This window comes from Silurus aristotelis, assembly GCF_946808225.1.
Source record: "Silurus aristotelis genome assembly, chromosome: 6".
Classification (NCBI taxonomy): domain Eukaryota; kingdom Metazoa; phylum Chordata; class Actinopteri; order Siluriformes; family Siluridae; genus Silurus; species Silurus aristotelis.
In genome coordinates this window covers 27,308,175-27,324,361 of record NC_139579.1, presented here as the reverse complement: position 1 = coordinate 27,324,361, position 16,187 = coordinate 27,308,175, and the positions used below count along the sequence as shown (strand labels likewise).

At 37.0% G+C, this 16,187-nt stretch overlaps 1 protein-coding gene across 4 annotated transcripts in view; it reads left to right on the top strand.

Moving 5' to 3' along the window:
- The window catches only part of alk (ALK receptor tyrosine kinase), a 479,320-nt gene that overhangs the window by 249,019 nt on the left and 214,114 nt on the right, over positions 1-16,187 (top strand). For 3 of the 4 annotated variants that reach the window (XM_083544512.1, XM_083544514.1, XM_083544515.1), the window contains one exon: positions 816-971. In XM_083544512.1, coding sequence (XP_083400638.1) covers positions 816-971 — 156 coding nt within the window. Of the gene's footprint in view, positions 1-815; positions 972-14,280; positions 14,405-16,187 lie in introns of those variants that run through there. The other variant, XM_083544513.1, reaches the window with a different exon arrangement.

The following is a 16,187-nucleotide window of genomic DNA, read 5'->3' as shown; positions in this document are numbered from 1 at the left end:
TTGTGATAAAATAAGAACTATTTTGATTTTGCATTCTCAGCTACTACACTGCATATTGCACAACTAATTTTTACAGAGGGTCCATGCACAGTCTTACACACACTGCCACTTCTTTGATAGCTTATAACTTATGACTACTATATAATTTGATACAATTTCATACATATATTACTAATCTGCAGAGAAGTCTAAAAATATGTACATTGTTGACTTCCTGCATTATACAAAAATTCTTAATTCTCCCTTTTTTCTGGTATATTGTGATTGGTTAACGATATATTGTGGTGTATATTGTTTTGTGTGTTTTTTTTTTTTTTTTTTTACTTTTTATTTATATTTGAAATATTAAAAGTGCTCTTCACTCTATTTTTACTTCCCTAGGGTTCCTAGGACACTATAATGAGTGTCATACCTGGATGGCCATTGTTTTTAAATGTTAAAATGATGAAAAGTTAAGACTAATGTAGAGGCAATACAATTAATGAGTCAAAGCAATGTGTTGCCCTGATGGTCTGTTTAATTCTGAAACAATGCCCTTTTATCTTTTGAAATTATTCTCCTTAACAAAAAGAAAAGCAGAGCGATTTACAAAGTCCCCAAAGAGGACTGTTTATTATTAATTTTTTTGTGTGCTACAGTGCATTCAGGCAATAATAAAATAAAATAGAAATTTTACAGCTCTGACATTGTATACTAGTAAGAAATGATGGATTTCAACTAATTTTGTGCTTTTCGTCTCACGTCTTTCATTCAGTATTGCTGCCATGATACGCCATGTTTCTCATTTGCAATGCCGTATTTTTTGGCTTTGTCAGGTTTGGGGTGTACCTCAAAAGGAAAATCATGCCATGGGAAGTCTGAAAGCTACCCTCCAGAATTCGCATGGAGTCTAACATCAGCTGAGGATGTCTGGGCAGAGGATCATGGGGTCATGGACTTGGCAAGAGGAAGTTTTCAGGGCTGGGAGGAAGGTAAGAGAGAGAGGGGAAAAATCTATTAGAATGCTAATGTGCCTTCACTGTTCTACTTCATGAGATTTAAACCTGAGGGATTGAGCAGTGAATAATTGTTTGAGGAGGAATGCGGTTCACTAGTTGACTTAGTCGTAGAGATTGGAGTAGTTCACTTTCTAAGAATAATTTCATCTCCGCACACAAACCATGGAAGACATTATCAAACCCTAGATAAAGGTTTAATTAGGTGCAGTAGAACAGCTGCATAATGGAGTCTGTGTGTGCAGTGTACTGTATGCATCAGAGATAAGTGTGTTAACAAAGCCTCATTAGATAGTCAGGTTGGAGAGAAGGTTTGGGGATTGCATGCTCTTCAGGCACCACTCATGCACTTCAAAGGGAAAATAGAGCAATTCCTCCCAGTGTTAAATTCACTCACCTCTCACTGTTTCTCCCAGAGTGGTCTCTTGGTGCCCTTGCGCACTGAGCGAAGGGCAAGAATCGCAAATTATCCTATTAGAAATAATAAATGATAAATATCAAATATAAACTGAAGGAGGAGTGAATTAAAAAAGTTGCTTCCAGCATGCTTTTGATGCTTCTGGACATAGGTTCATATAGAGGGGGCATATATATACACAAATCAACATAAGGGTGGTTGGATGGATGAATAGAGAAATATTATATATTATATAATATTAATTGTACTTTTAAACATGATATAAATTGTATTTACACCTTTTGCACCTTTTATAAAAGAAAAAGAAGCACAAAGTGCATCACAATAGGAAAATGCAATGTATTTAAATAACTGTCACATAAAAGTGACTGGACTGTAGTTAATGTCAACAGTCTGCTACACTGACTCAGGACTACAGTTTGATTTTGATCACCATCACTGCATCTTACAACATCGTTTATCTGTAATAAATGGACATTTGGTTATAACCCAGATGAGGATGGGTTCACTCTTGAGTTTGGTTCCTCTCAAGGGAGTTTTTCCTTGCCAGAGTCTCCACCGGCTCACTCATCAGGGAAAAACAGGGACAAACTTACTTATATAAGAACATTTTTATCACTACATGTGACTTCTGTGTAAAGCTGCTTTGAGACAATGTTCATTGTTAAAAGCGCTATACAAATAAAAATAAAATTTAATTTAATTGAAAAGTGAAAATGCCTTTAATAATAATAATTGTTATTTTATTAGTATTATTATGAATAATAATAATAATAATAATAATAATAATAATAATAATAATAATATTAGTAATAACTATTACATAGTGTAAGTATAACATGGGAACATAAAATGCATATATGACTAATTCAAAAATTATAAAAAAGTTAATATTTAGATCATGTTACATACATTTTGCAACATTTGTAAAGAAGTGAGATATAAAGACAAAGACAGAAAGATGGATACAGAAATAGTGTAGGTGAATGGACAAACAGATCCAGAAGGACAGACAAAGGCAGACAGACTGATGGATGGATGGAAAGACATGTTGGTGCATAAGCAAATAAACAGACCTATGTTTACTAGTCCTTCAGGCATACCAGTGTTATAAATAATCAGGCCCATGTGGAATATGAAGGTAGAACTAGGTTGTTCATGCTAGATGACTGAAACATATTCTTTCATAAAAAGAAGAAAATTGTTTTATGATTAGATTTTTATCTTACTCGGCCCAGCCTGGAATCTCTCAGATGTGTGCAGCAGTATTATAGACGCACCCTAGAGCAAAGGAAATTAAAATGTTTATTCATATTCTTCACCCTGTTGTATGAGTTGTTGTTCAGCGAGCTCACAGTGAATGACTCCTTCCAGGGCCTCTGCATATATCTTAAGGGCCATTTACGCACCAAGGAAAAGGGGACGATGAGAAACATGATGAATGTGAAGCATACAAACGCCAGGCCTATTTACCTTTATGTTATGCCACTGTTTCTGGTGTCTTGAATGTATTTTGCAGCCTGAATGTAATAAGGAAGGTCTGGAGAAGGTATATATGGTCTAATAGCCATAGTGAGGTTAATAGGGGAGGTCCTGTGAGATTTATGTGGCTTGTATTCTTTTTAATGCTCCTATATAGTTGTCACCGGTTATCATAAAGATGGGTAATTCATTGTGCTGTAATTCATATAAAAAAAAAATCAATGTTTCAATTATTCTCCTCATATTATTGTGGGTTTTCCATTTTTTGTTTCTGTTTCCTTTGCAGAATCCTCCTAGCTAATTAATCCTCAGCTCCTCTCAATGACATGAAATATATAGACTATTTACAGACAAAAGACCAAAACAAGACCAAAAAAAGACACTGTAACTGCATTGAAAGCACAGCAATATCCCATTGATGTTATAGCCTGAGCTAGCAAAGCTCAGTGTAAAACGCTAAAGTTCTACATTAGCTTAGCATACTTAGTAGTACAGTCTTCATTAGCTTTGTTGTATTTGTTAACAAGCTAATTAGCATACTAATAGTTATCTAATAGTTTTTTTTTTAGCTTGCTTTGTTAGCAACACAGTCTTTCTTAGAATCATTATGCTAGCATCACTGTTTTGTCTTTTTTTACAGTCAGACAGGCTGTTTATAAGATTGAAGTCAGTATTAGGACACTTTCTCAGATGAGCATTCTAGCTTTCCAGCTAAAAACACACAAACACACGATTTATTCTGTATTGTATTTAGTTATCCTTATAGTTGTCCATATTTATCATTAAATTATCATTTTATTGTGTGATTAACAAAATAAATAATGAAATGCTACCAATCAACACCTTACACTCATACAGAAAATTATCTGGTCAGTTTATAAACTAAAATACTGGTGATAGTGTAATCTGGCAGGTAAGGGTTTGGCTCAATTTATTCCATTCACCTTGAACTGGTTTTTACATGGTAAAACAGGAGCACTCTGATTTTTATACTGTATATTTCTATTATTTTGTAAATTGAGCATTTATGAAAAATGTTTGTCTTCCTGTGTACCAAAGATTTACATAACAAGAAATGTCTTAAGTTTTGGCATCTGTAGCAAGATTGATATTTCAATATGTACATTTTCTCAGTGCATTTTTTTTATATTTGTAATTAATTAAAATAGTATTGTAACTTTTCTGTTGAACACACAATATTTTTTAATGGTTAATTTTCCTTCACTTATACATTTTCTAAGGCATTTAACATTTCTGAGCCAGATGTGGTAGCAAAGTGCATGGGACAGAGAAAACAAGGCATCAAGGTCTACTAGGGATCATAAACAGTGTTTATTCAAATGCAATACCGAGACAAGAAAAAGAAAATTACAGAAAGTACACGATGAGTGGGAATACATAACCACAAAACACAAGGGGAACACACTGGATTATGAAACCAGAGATTAGGGCAAATGTTTAAAAAGAAACAGAGTAGATATATTTTACAAAAAAATATCTTGTTTTTCACAAAGCCATTTTTCTTACACTCTGTATAATTACCTCAGAAAAAAAGCAGAAGAATACAGGTAATTTAATACGTTTAGCATGTGACTGTCTAAGAATGGGTCCATGCTAAGTGTCTGATCTGGAAAGCAGACACACACAACCACGCACACACACACACGCAACCTACAGGTGCTCAGATTGTAGTTGTCTCACAACCTACAGGTGCCCAGATTGTGCCAATTAGCTGCATTATCATGCTTAGTGCTGTTAATGGCAGCCCTATAGCGTCCCAACTGGCTCGCCGCAACGGCGTGAGTGGGAATCGAAATTGATAGAAGGATGGAACAGATGCGGGGGTCGATTATGGGGAATTAATTCTAGGGCATCCCAGGGTTCTGGAGAGTGTTTACTCTGCAAGGATTTCGAACAGGTGGAAGGGAGGGACATTGGCTTGCTTCATTGCCAAATCTGAGGTCGAGGAAATCTGCATGGACAGTTGCAATGTGAATAACAGTGCCTCAGAGCCAGGTAAGAGTGCACACTGTGGAGGAAGCAAGGAAGCATGAGCACTTGCCACTTACTTTGTCCGACAATGGTGCTTAAACCTGAGATAAATGAATTCAACTGTTCCTTTTTTTTCTTCTCGTATCCAGCAGCATGGGGCTAATTTGCACCCACTCGCATGTGGATTAGACCAGGAATGATTACACATTGATTTTTGATCATGCGTGTCGAGCCCGGAAGACAGCAGATGGCTGATAAAAAGCATGCGAAGGTGAAGCATGAAAAGGTTGAGCATCCTCTGTTCACTGGCTTCATTTATTTGCTAGCTCAAACTGGCATTGAATTCTTCATGATTTCCAGCCATTTCTGGCTCTGCTTTAGGCAATGGGAGTGTGTTTTTCTGTGTATGTGTATGTGGCCACACGCAATGGTTCCTAAAGGGGTCCACACAGTGAGCATAGCCTATCCAGAGAAATTTGACAGGCACGTGCTTGTAATAGTAATAACTATTATGCTGCCTCTGTGATCCTGGCTGGTGGGAATAATTTATACTTTGGGAATATGGACTAAAATTCAAGAGGAATTAATTATACATATTTAGTTAATCTTTTATCAGTCTGCAAGCTTTCATTTTCCTGTTTCTCAAACAAATAAACATTTTTCAGGCGGGAATTATATGTGAGATGCAAAAAAATGCAATCAAATACAAATTTATTAAAGGGTTGTGTGAAACACCTTGCCATACCCTTCTACACAGATTTCTATATTCAGTTATTCAGAGATATAATCTCTCCAGTGTGGGTCTAGGAACTGCCACAGGCACTCCCATACCTCTGAAATTAATCAGTAGAGCACTTGGAGAACATTACTCAGAAAGTCTCCTTCTTCAACTTGATGGCTTTCCTTACCGATGCTATTCAACAGTGTATCCTCAGGTTACAGAGGCACAGGTCTTTGCAGCTGTCCTTAAGATTAAGGGTTTGAGGATGGCCCATCTGCAGCCTTACCTGGTACAAGGGGGAATTCCTTATTGAGGTGGGAGGTAAATTTTTCTGAAGACTTCTGCCTTAATGATTCCACCTGAAAGAGTCTTGTGGTGATTTATTTGACTTACAATCAGTACTCGAATTGAGGGGGTGCTGGGGAGAGCTGGGACCCCCATAAGGCATTAGGGACCCCCCCCATGACAAGTAAAAAATAGACTAAGGGGGGGTCCCCAAGATTATTTTAGTAAAAATAAATATGAATTACACAACAACTGGGGACCCCCTATAAGACTCACTTCAAGCACTACAATTTTCTTATTCATACAGCTGAGCAATTAAGGATTATGGGTCTTGTTTTAAGGGCAAAACAGTGGCAGCTTAGTGGTGGTGTGATGCTGTGGGGGGATTTGTACTCATCACCTTCTGAAACGAAATCCAACCTCTCAACCACTGAGATGCCCCTTTCCCCTTTTTTAACCAAGCGTCATAAAATTGATTGTTGACCTTTGGCCTAATGTGTTCTGATCCCACTACACTTCTAAACAAACATGTTTGGGGGGCCCTGGTAAAACATTATGTCTACACTATTTTTTCTGTTCATTTAATGGAGGTCTTTATGACCCCGCTCTGTCAGACAACTCCCCACAGCTCTAGCTACTAAATGTGGTCCTCTTGAATCAACAAAGAGAACCTAACTTCAGTATCTAGCTAATCTCTTTTTGGAAAACAACACGTGGTTGTGTAAGTATATGTGCATGTTTCACAAATACCTAGGATAATAAGACTCTAGAGTAAATTTCTCTACTTTATATTCTGGAGTGGCAGTTCTGAAGTTCTGAATGGCAGCACCTCAGATCAAACAAGTCTCTAAATTAAGTTTTAAGAAAAAGACCTTTCATCTTGTTTGTTTTCCTATTTGCTCATGTAAGGAATTCTAATGGACTAGTACTTAGCGACAGTAGTGAAGGATCTAGCTCTTTATACTGAACCCAGTCCTCCTCTGGGCCTAACCTATTAACTCCTGAGCCAACCAAAATACAGCACAAATTAAACAGGAAGGAGGTGGAATTCAGTCTTTTGAGCTAATCCTGTTTTATGTGTAGTTGGCATGGACCTTCAAAAATGCATGTATATTTTTAACTGACTGGATTTTATTCATTTATTGTTTTAACCAAGACACATTTGGAGAAAAGACTGCCACTCTTGGGCTCCTAGGCCCATACAGTAGCTGCTCGGTTGTTTCAGATAAGGGCATCTGCTAAAATGCTTTTAATGTAACTGGACAGAATGCAAGAAAATGTAATAAACTTTTCAGGTTACTTCTAATTTCAAGTTTGTCAATTTTGCAGAAAAGCATGTTGAAATGTGCAGATTAAAAATAAACTGTCAAAAATGTAAATTATTATTGTAATGGTAATGATTCTTTTCCTGGCAGGTCAAGCTCCAATTAGAATGAACTGTAACTATAACCCATGTTCTACCTACAGTAATTTGGCCACCTGCCAGTTACCACCTGGAGAGAGTGGAGAGGTCTCTCTTCAAGACATATGAACCCTGCCAACAATGTTGTTTTAAGCTGCTGCTCATGCACTTCAAGGGCAACGCTATTTGCCCTTTTCCACATCCATGATTTTACTGATGCCCACAGAGTGAGTACGCCATCTCATCCAGCCAGAAACTAATTTTGCTCCATTGGCATGCAGTCACTGATGACTACAGCGTCGTCAGGATTCAAATTCATGATTAGATCATTAAAACAATTGGCTGAAGCCTCATTAGCTGATGATAGACTCTCTGTGAGAATGATGTCAGCTCCATCCACACGACACCTAGGGTCAACATCCTAATGTTAAAATATGCCCCCTTTTAATTAACCATTAATACAACGTTAATCCAATATTTTAAAGAAATTCAACATTTGATCACCAGTAAAACACAGTGAAGCTGAGTTTTGAGGACATTTGCTGGACTTCTAAACACACTGACTGGATATGGCAATCAATGAATACCATTGAAGGGATGTTGTGACTAATCATATAAAAATGTGTTGACATTTTAGACCAAAGGGCAGCTTTTCTTTTTACATTGCTGGAGGCAAAGCTTTGACAGCTGGTTCTGATATATTTATGAGAGGTCTCATAAGTTTATCATTTTTGCTGGTCTTGCTGTGCTTGGTGTATAATGTCAGAATCTAAAACAGTGAACTTATGCAAAAAACAAAAAATAAGTAACTTCCTACCAATTCATGTACATGTATACTTTAATCAATGCCTTTCAGAATGCTATTTTCAGAATGTCAAACTGGCACGAGGTGAATCACAGACATTTGAACAGGACTACATTTATCAGGGTAATTTAGGCATATCTTCTACCCTGTGGCTTTGGTTTTATTGCATTGGAGGTCTATATGCAGTTCCCTCCTTTCGTTCTGTGATATTCAGTAGGCAGGAAGTGATGCATTTTAAAAGGCAGGGAGGCAAGGCACACACAGTCGATTCTGACTGTCGTTATCCATGCAAATATTTACTCAGTCCAATCTGGCGAAGAGCGTCATTGCTAAGACTTTCATTTTGTGCTATTGAAGCAGCCTTAAGTATCTTGCTGAGCATACAAATAGTTTATGGCAGTGTGGTGCCAAGCCAGACTAGATCTGCCTACAATTGAGCCTTTTACTCAGTGTGTTCATCCCTAACCATCTTTGCTTTACACAATTTCAGATGAATGTTTGCGATGAATAGATAAAAAAACATTCACAGGTCACCCTGAAGAATACGCTATTGGTGCTATCCAGACTTTTGTAAGGATTTAACACTGAATTTGTGCACATAGGAATCAGACCTCAAATGTACATTAGACATTGGTTGTACAATTCCACAGGTTTTCTACCCTAAATCTGACAAAGGTAATCTTTGATGAAATGTAATCTTGGGAGAGAGATTATGAGACATTGCAATTCCCAATGGTGGAAGCTGTGTTGATAAATATAATTAATTCAGCAATGATTAACTTGATGCTCACAATGCTAACAATTCATGTACGTACGTGAACGTGATAATGTATAAGATATACTGTATTTATTACAATGGACTTTTTTTTATCTTTGTTTAAATATTTCCACATCATTATCTAATCTGAATGTGCCTTTGGATAATCAATGAAAGCACCTGCATAAGTCAGATTTGCATACGAGTAACTTTCCTGGAGTAAATATTGAACTTAATTTGCCTGCTCTGGATGTGGACCCATTTTGCGTGTAATTGGGCTCTCAATGAAAGCAACATCTGAAGTTATACAGCGCCATTCCAGTGAGATGGAGCCACTCTTTTTATTTAATGATCTCTCTGCACTTACGTGTCCAAATAGCAAGACCCAGCTGGAAACTTTAGATTTTTCCTCAGGATGAATTAAATTATCTCAGAGCATAACACATCTGAAAATGTAGACTTCCAAATGCTATGCGAGTCACTTCCTATTTCCTAGAGTGACATGACTTCATGATTCCCCTGTGAATGAGTACTTCTCCGCTGCTACAGATGATGCTTTTCGTTCTTTGCTGAGCAGCCCTGGCATTTTGGCATCAACTGAATCCAAGTTAACGAACTGCACCATGCAATAAAACCAGGACTGTTGGGCCAAGACGAGCCAACCCAAAACTCATCACCCTTTATAGCTGCACAGGATGTTTCAACAGACATATCCTTCAAGCTGTGTGCTAAGACTTAATGATTCACACAACTGCTGCTAAGAGTGGGCTAGCATACTTGGAAATTAATGCACTGTCGCCAAAGGCAAGTTTACTAACGGCAAACCGATACCCAGGATACTGGAAGTAAACACTAGTGCAGTTCATGAATGAAAAATGGCCATAAACAAAATAACAAAATAATCAATATAATATAGAACAAATGATTAATATATATGTAAAAAAAAAAAAAAAAAAAAAGTAAAGAAGCTACTATGAAACATTAATGAACGTAACATTAATGAAATAAATTAGCTATAAAATATAGGTTATATAAATATAATTATTAATAGATAACAACTTTAGATACATTTCTCATAATTATTATAATGAATATTAGTCAGACACAATGAGTATATATCTATAAAAATAAAAAAATGATTTGAATTATTATTTAGATCTATCTATCTATCTATCTATCTATCTATCTATCTATCTATCTATCTATCTATCTATCTATCTATCTATCTATCTATCTATCTATCTATCTATCTATCTATCTATCTATCTATCTTGTCTTGGACTTTTGCATACATATGTGCATAGCTATACCCGTACCTGTAGTTCTGTCCATCTCCAGCGAGGGACGCTATGACTTCATTGAGCCCACCTCATATTTTCAGCTCCCTAACAAATTGCCTAGCATTAGTGAATTCGCAAACACGTCTATCTGTGTGCAGAATGGCTTCTCACTGCATGGCGAAAGATAAATACTGCAATAACACTAATTACAGCTGTAGCATGCCTTTCAAAAAATAGAAAATAGCCTTCATTTTCCTTATTGTTTGGTCTGATGTAATTAAAACATGCCTGCTCTCTGTCCATTTAGTGAGCGTATGCTGCTTTCGACGTAAATATAGTTTGTGCGTGCGTGCATGTGTGTTTTAGGGTTCTAAATTTTACAGTGTTCTCATTTGAGGCTTGGCAGACCACAGAGTGGAGAAATGGGCAAGTCCATCATCGGTCACATGCTCGCTTCAGAGTCTATTTAGACTATGTAGATCTTTTCTAGATGACTCTCTTTATTATATTTTCACTCCAGGACTATTATGTGTCCGGGTGTTCTATCGGACATTGCCGTTTCAAATGCAAGGTTATGTTGCTGGAGTGCTTTATTTATGAAATGTGTCTACAAATGTGGACCACGCTTTTTTCTTCTTTATAATGTTGTGTTCTCAATTGTTTAGACCTCAGGCTCCTTTTTCATTACTTTACTATCTTAAACATCTAAAAAGCTATATAGTGAGACAGAAGCTTAAATTCCAGCAATGTGGCAATTCATTCTGGTTAAATTAATGAGGCATGTGCACTGGTTGTTTGTCCTGAATGTTATGAGCTACCTGGAGCTGGAAGTAGGACATAAGGTAAGTAGTAGCTCATTGGTTAAGGCTCTGGGTTACTGATTGGAAGGATGTCGGTTGAAGCCCTGGTATCACCAATCTTGGGGTCTTGAGCAAGGCCCTTAACCCTCTGTATTCCAGGAGTGCTGTATCATGGCTGAGCTTTGACCCTAACCTTTTGCTTATATGTAACTAACTAGATAAAAGGCAAAATCACACAAGAACTAGACATGGAATGACTGGAAGAAAGTTCAATAGGATTTAATTGGACTCATCTGGTGGTAGCTCAGTGGTTAAGGATTGGAAGGTCACAAGTTCAAATCCCACCACCACCACCAGGCTGCCACTGCTGGGTCTATGAGCAAGGCCCTAAACCCTCCCCTGCTCGGTTGTAAGTCGCTCTGTATAAGGGCGTCTGCCAAGTGCCATAAATGTAAATGTAAATCTAAACGTTCTTCCAGTCATTAGCTGTCCATGTCTTGTGTGTTACATATAAGCAAAAGGAACATACATGTGTCTCAAAAACCATAAATAGCTAGGTGTTTCCAAGCTTTTGAAAGGCACTGTGTGGCTAGAAAAGTCAGGTGTTCCAATACTTTTGTGCATTTTAATATTTTATAATATTTAAGATAAGATCATGTTTAATATTTAGACAAAACAACATAAACAAAGTGGTCCCCTGGTGGTCTAGTGGTTAAGATGCAGCGCTCCCACCGCTGCGACCCGGGTTCGATTCCCGGTCAGGGAACCATCCCCAGCCACTCTTAGTGCCGGTCCCAAGCCCGGATAAATTGGGGAGGGTTGCGTTAGGAAGGGCATCCAGCGTAAAACATGTGCCAAATCAAACGTGCGGAGGATCCGCTGTGGCGACCCCTAACGGGAGAAGCCGAAAAGAAACTAACTAACATAAACAAAGTAGGTTATTACAGAATTCAAAGACTGCACAATTTCAGTTGCCCAGCTGTCTTTTAGTTTGGGCTAGAACATTTTTATTAGGCCGTCAATGAGACATCATGATATAATGCCATAGATTCATCAAGCTTTTGTTCGATACATAAATGTAGCCCTTCCATCTAATAGCACAACCAGATGTCAGTGGGCATTAAACTCGAGTTTTCATTGCATGCTATTCAAAGCACATACGCAACCGACCCCAAACCATGATGAAATAAAACAGATGGCTAGTGAATGACATTATCTGTTCTTTATAAACCAGATTTGGTTTTCATCGTCGGATAAATTGATTGATTCTTAAGGGAGATTGTACTGTGATTGTGATGTGAATTGGCGTTTTATCTTCGACACAAAAAAAGCAAAATGTGTTCTGAATTCTGTTGGAAACTGGAAGCTTGGAACATGTACCTCAATAGGGTGTGTGATAAGAGAGAGCATAGTTTAAAGGATAGTACTACCTAACAAGTTCATGGTTAACATTCCGGTCAAATTCAGACACAGCGCTGGCAGTACTGTTTATGTATGTATGTATTTATGACCTCCAATCAAACATCACTCTATGCAAATCTACAAAGTTAGCAAGTTAACTGTCATTATTATTGCTTAATCTCCTGTCAGCTGGCAAAATTTAGTAGGCTAACCTTTCTTTCTGCACTTAGCCTATTTTTGTAAGCTATTAACGTAGGTCACCTGACAAGAAGCAAATGACAGAAATGCCATTAAGCTTTTTTATTTATTGCAACTGTTCGATTGCAAATGCCAAATACTATATAAAAGAGATTTTCTTTTGGTCTTACTATAAAGAAGTTTTTATATAAATGAAGTTTTACAGTCCGTGTGGTGTTTTTCGAAAATATTTATTGTAATGTCAAATTAAACTGTAAAAAAAATGCGAGCTAGCGCTCTACAATAAGCGGCATAAAAATGGATTTTTTGTTTTCATGCATGTATTAGCAAAAGTTCCCGGGGTGGGGTGTTGCAGCAAAATCTGAAATGAATTGTCAGAGAAGTCTTTTGTCACTAGCTCATTTGATTCCACTTTAACTAAAGCGCTTAAGCAGAAATCAACAAACAAGCAAGCAAATATATAAATAAAAGCCTGGATTTTTTTTTACTTTATAACGGTCTCAGATTTATTGTGGCAATGTTATCCCATTTAAAAAAAAAACATCTTTTTCCAAATTACATTTTCCCTCGGCTTATTCAAAACACATTTATGAATTTAAATTTCTATCCTTCACAGGCTTGTGTCTGACTGAATACCATGGACTTAATTATAGGTTTGTTCCAGATTTGCTACTTCAACTTAATCAAAATGTGAAACTTTTTTGTTATATATAAACGAACAAATGCAGTTTTTTTCAATGCTCTTTAACCACATTAAAATGCACACGGTGTTGGGTAAAGTTAGCTAGCTAGCCTTTAACCCTTATTTTGTGTAAAAAAAATACTATTTACTTTTTTCTGTTTATGATATCCTCAAACACATCTATTTTCTGTCACCATTTTAGTAAATTCTGATGGTCTAAAAAAAAAAAAAAAAAAAACCTGTTGTGCTACGGGTCAAATTTGACCCTCCAAGAATATCTGTTATATACTGTGCATTCATTCATCATACAAATGTTGTGGGTTGCTCTTTAAATACAATTTGTCTCAATTACCCACACCACAGACACATTTAGGGTTAGGGTTACACACGAGACTCCGGCAAGGTTCCCTGAAAATGTCTTCTATAGGGACACACACAACCCCATGGGAACACTACCTTGTTTTGTGGAATATTGATACTCCATTTTGAGGGGTTTGGTATAAACAATGTGCACAGAATTATCTAAACATTGCTATCTATAAATAAAGCTCATGTGTGGTATGAGTTTCATTTTCTAGCATCGTTTGTCTATTCAAACATGAGCAAGAGATTCAGTGTCTTTGGGCTGTCCTCTTCATCAGATGTGTCTTCTTGTTCAGGATCATACTGCACACCATCCTCATCCTCAGATTACTTTCATGACCAAAGATATGATCAATAACCTCATAGACTTACTGATCATATATTTGGTTATGTAAGTAATATTGAGAACAGAGGGCAATGTGACAGGAGGATGGTGTCTGAGGATGAAGTAAAGTATGATCCCAAACAAAAAGACACACCTGATGAAGAAAACAACCCAAAGAAATCTTCAAATAAAAAAAGGTGACATTATATGGTCATCAATTCCTTATGACAACCAAGGCACAGCACCAACTAAGAACATCATCAGAATGACCTAGATATTCTGTATCGCATTTTCCAGACCTCAAGACAGCATTTGAGTTGTTCATACCACCATTTATTTAGCAGATCCTGCTTGAGATAACAAACACTGAAGGGAAAAGGGTTTTTGGCAACAGCTGAGTGGAGATCGACAAAACACACCTGAATGCTTACATGGGGCTGCTCCTTATTGCTGAAGTGTACAGATCCTGTAATGAGGCTACAGTCAGCTTATGGGATGGTGAGTCACCCCAGAGTATTTTTCGAGCTACCATTCAGACTTTTCATGTGTTGTCAAGAGTTATCTGCTTTGACAATCGAGAGCGGGTAGAATACTTGCCACACATGTAGGAAACATATATGTAAGGAGCACACTAAAACAATCACATCCTGTGATTCATATATATGAACCCCCATACGTGTTCAGAAAAAAAATACAAATTAACAAAAAACCAATATTGGATGATAATCATTTTTTTTTTTTTACATTTTGGGCCAAATTTACAACAAATGATTGTGTTTATTACTAATTTTTTTTTGTTTTGTTGACATACATTCAAGCTGTAAATTACTGTTATGAAACAATATTTAATTTATTTATTTTTGATACGCAAAGCACCATTGCTTAAATGAAATCAATCTTATTTAATCTTAAAATAGTTTTCAAGCCTATGTGCAGGTCCCCTTGTTTCCATTTCTTGCTTTTTGCATGTCAGTATTAAGCAAATTACACATGCAGACATCTGATCAGAGGAACTTCTATCCGTTAAGCCTTTATTCTCTCTCTAGGATTATGTACCATTCCTGGATGACTTGTTGCCATTTCTCAGAACAAAATGATTTGTCTTCACATTCAAATGCATTGATGTTCATTTTACCTCCCTTTCAGCCATCACCTAGTCGACTATTTTTTGCATCCGTTTGCTATTTTAGATGGCTGCCTTTGAAGAATTCTGATGTCCCCTGGTGAGGTTTGTTCCCCTGCAGATGCGTGGTGCATGTTTAACACTGCAGAACTGGAGGGTGCCTTGGGAGATGAAAATGCTTATCTCTAAGCATAAAGAGAAGTGAAAACAGTATGTTTCACTTTGGTGTTCTTTTTAGGGGTGAGAAACTCTGGCCTTGGCCCTGGGGTTTAAAAATTTGGATTGACTCCCAGCCAGTCTATCATGTTCAGTGCTTTAAGGATAATAGTGTTATTTAAAGAGTAGAGTGAAAGAACTCTCTGGCTTGAGCAAACTCACTGTACATATCTCGGCCGCTGACTAATAAAGTGTGTGATTATGTGCAGCCGAGCAGCTTATGTTTCAACTCTGAACAGACGATGCCAATGATTGCCTTAAGATGTGCTTTTATGATATAGAAACTCTGAGATTGGCAGAACAATATATAGACATTTTGATTAGTGACCCTAGATAAAGCAATTAATTGAACACATGCAAGACTATTGCTCAAACAGCTGTCACTGGAGATAGTAATTATTATTGCAAAGTTAAAAACTGAAATCCAATTACTGATGTCTTGCTTGATGAAATGTAATGGCCACCTTGTTCTGATCAGAATAAAAAAAATATGTGAACTATTCATTATTCGTACATATATATATATATATATATATATATATATATATATATATATATATATATATATATATATATATATATATTTATTTATTTTTTACTATGCAACATACACTTAATTAGGTTTCTGACAGGTGTATCAAACATAAAAACTTTCTTTTGGCTTCTCAAATTAGGGGTCGCCACAGCGGACCCTCCGCATGTTTGATTTGGCACATGTTTTTACGCTGGATGCCCTTCCTAACGCAACCATCCCCATTTATCCAGGCTTGGGACTGGCAATAAGGCTTGTGCAACCCTAATGGCTGGGGTTGGGTCCCTGACCGGGGATCGAACCGGGGCCGCAGTGGTACAGGTGTATCAAACATGCATTTCCTTTATTCACAGGCTTATTATTTCATTATTATGTCTTTAATGTAGTGTCAGTGAAATCCTATTATGTCT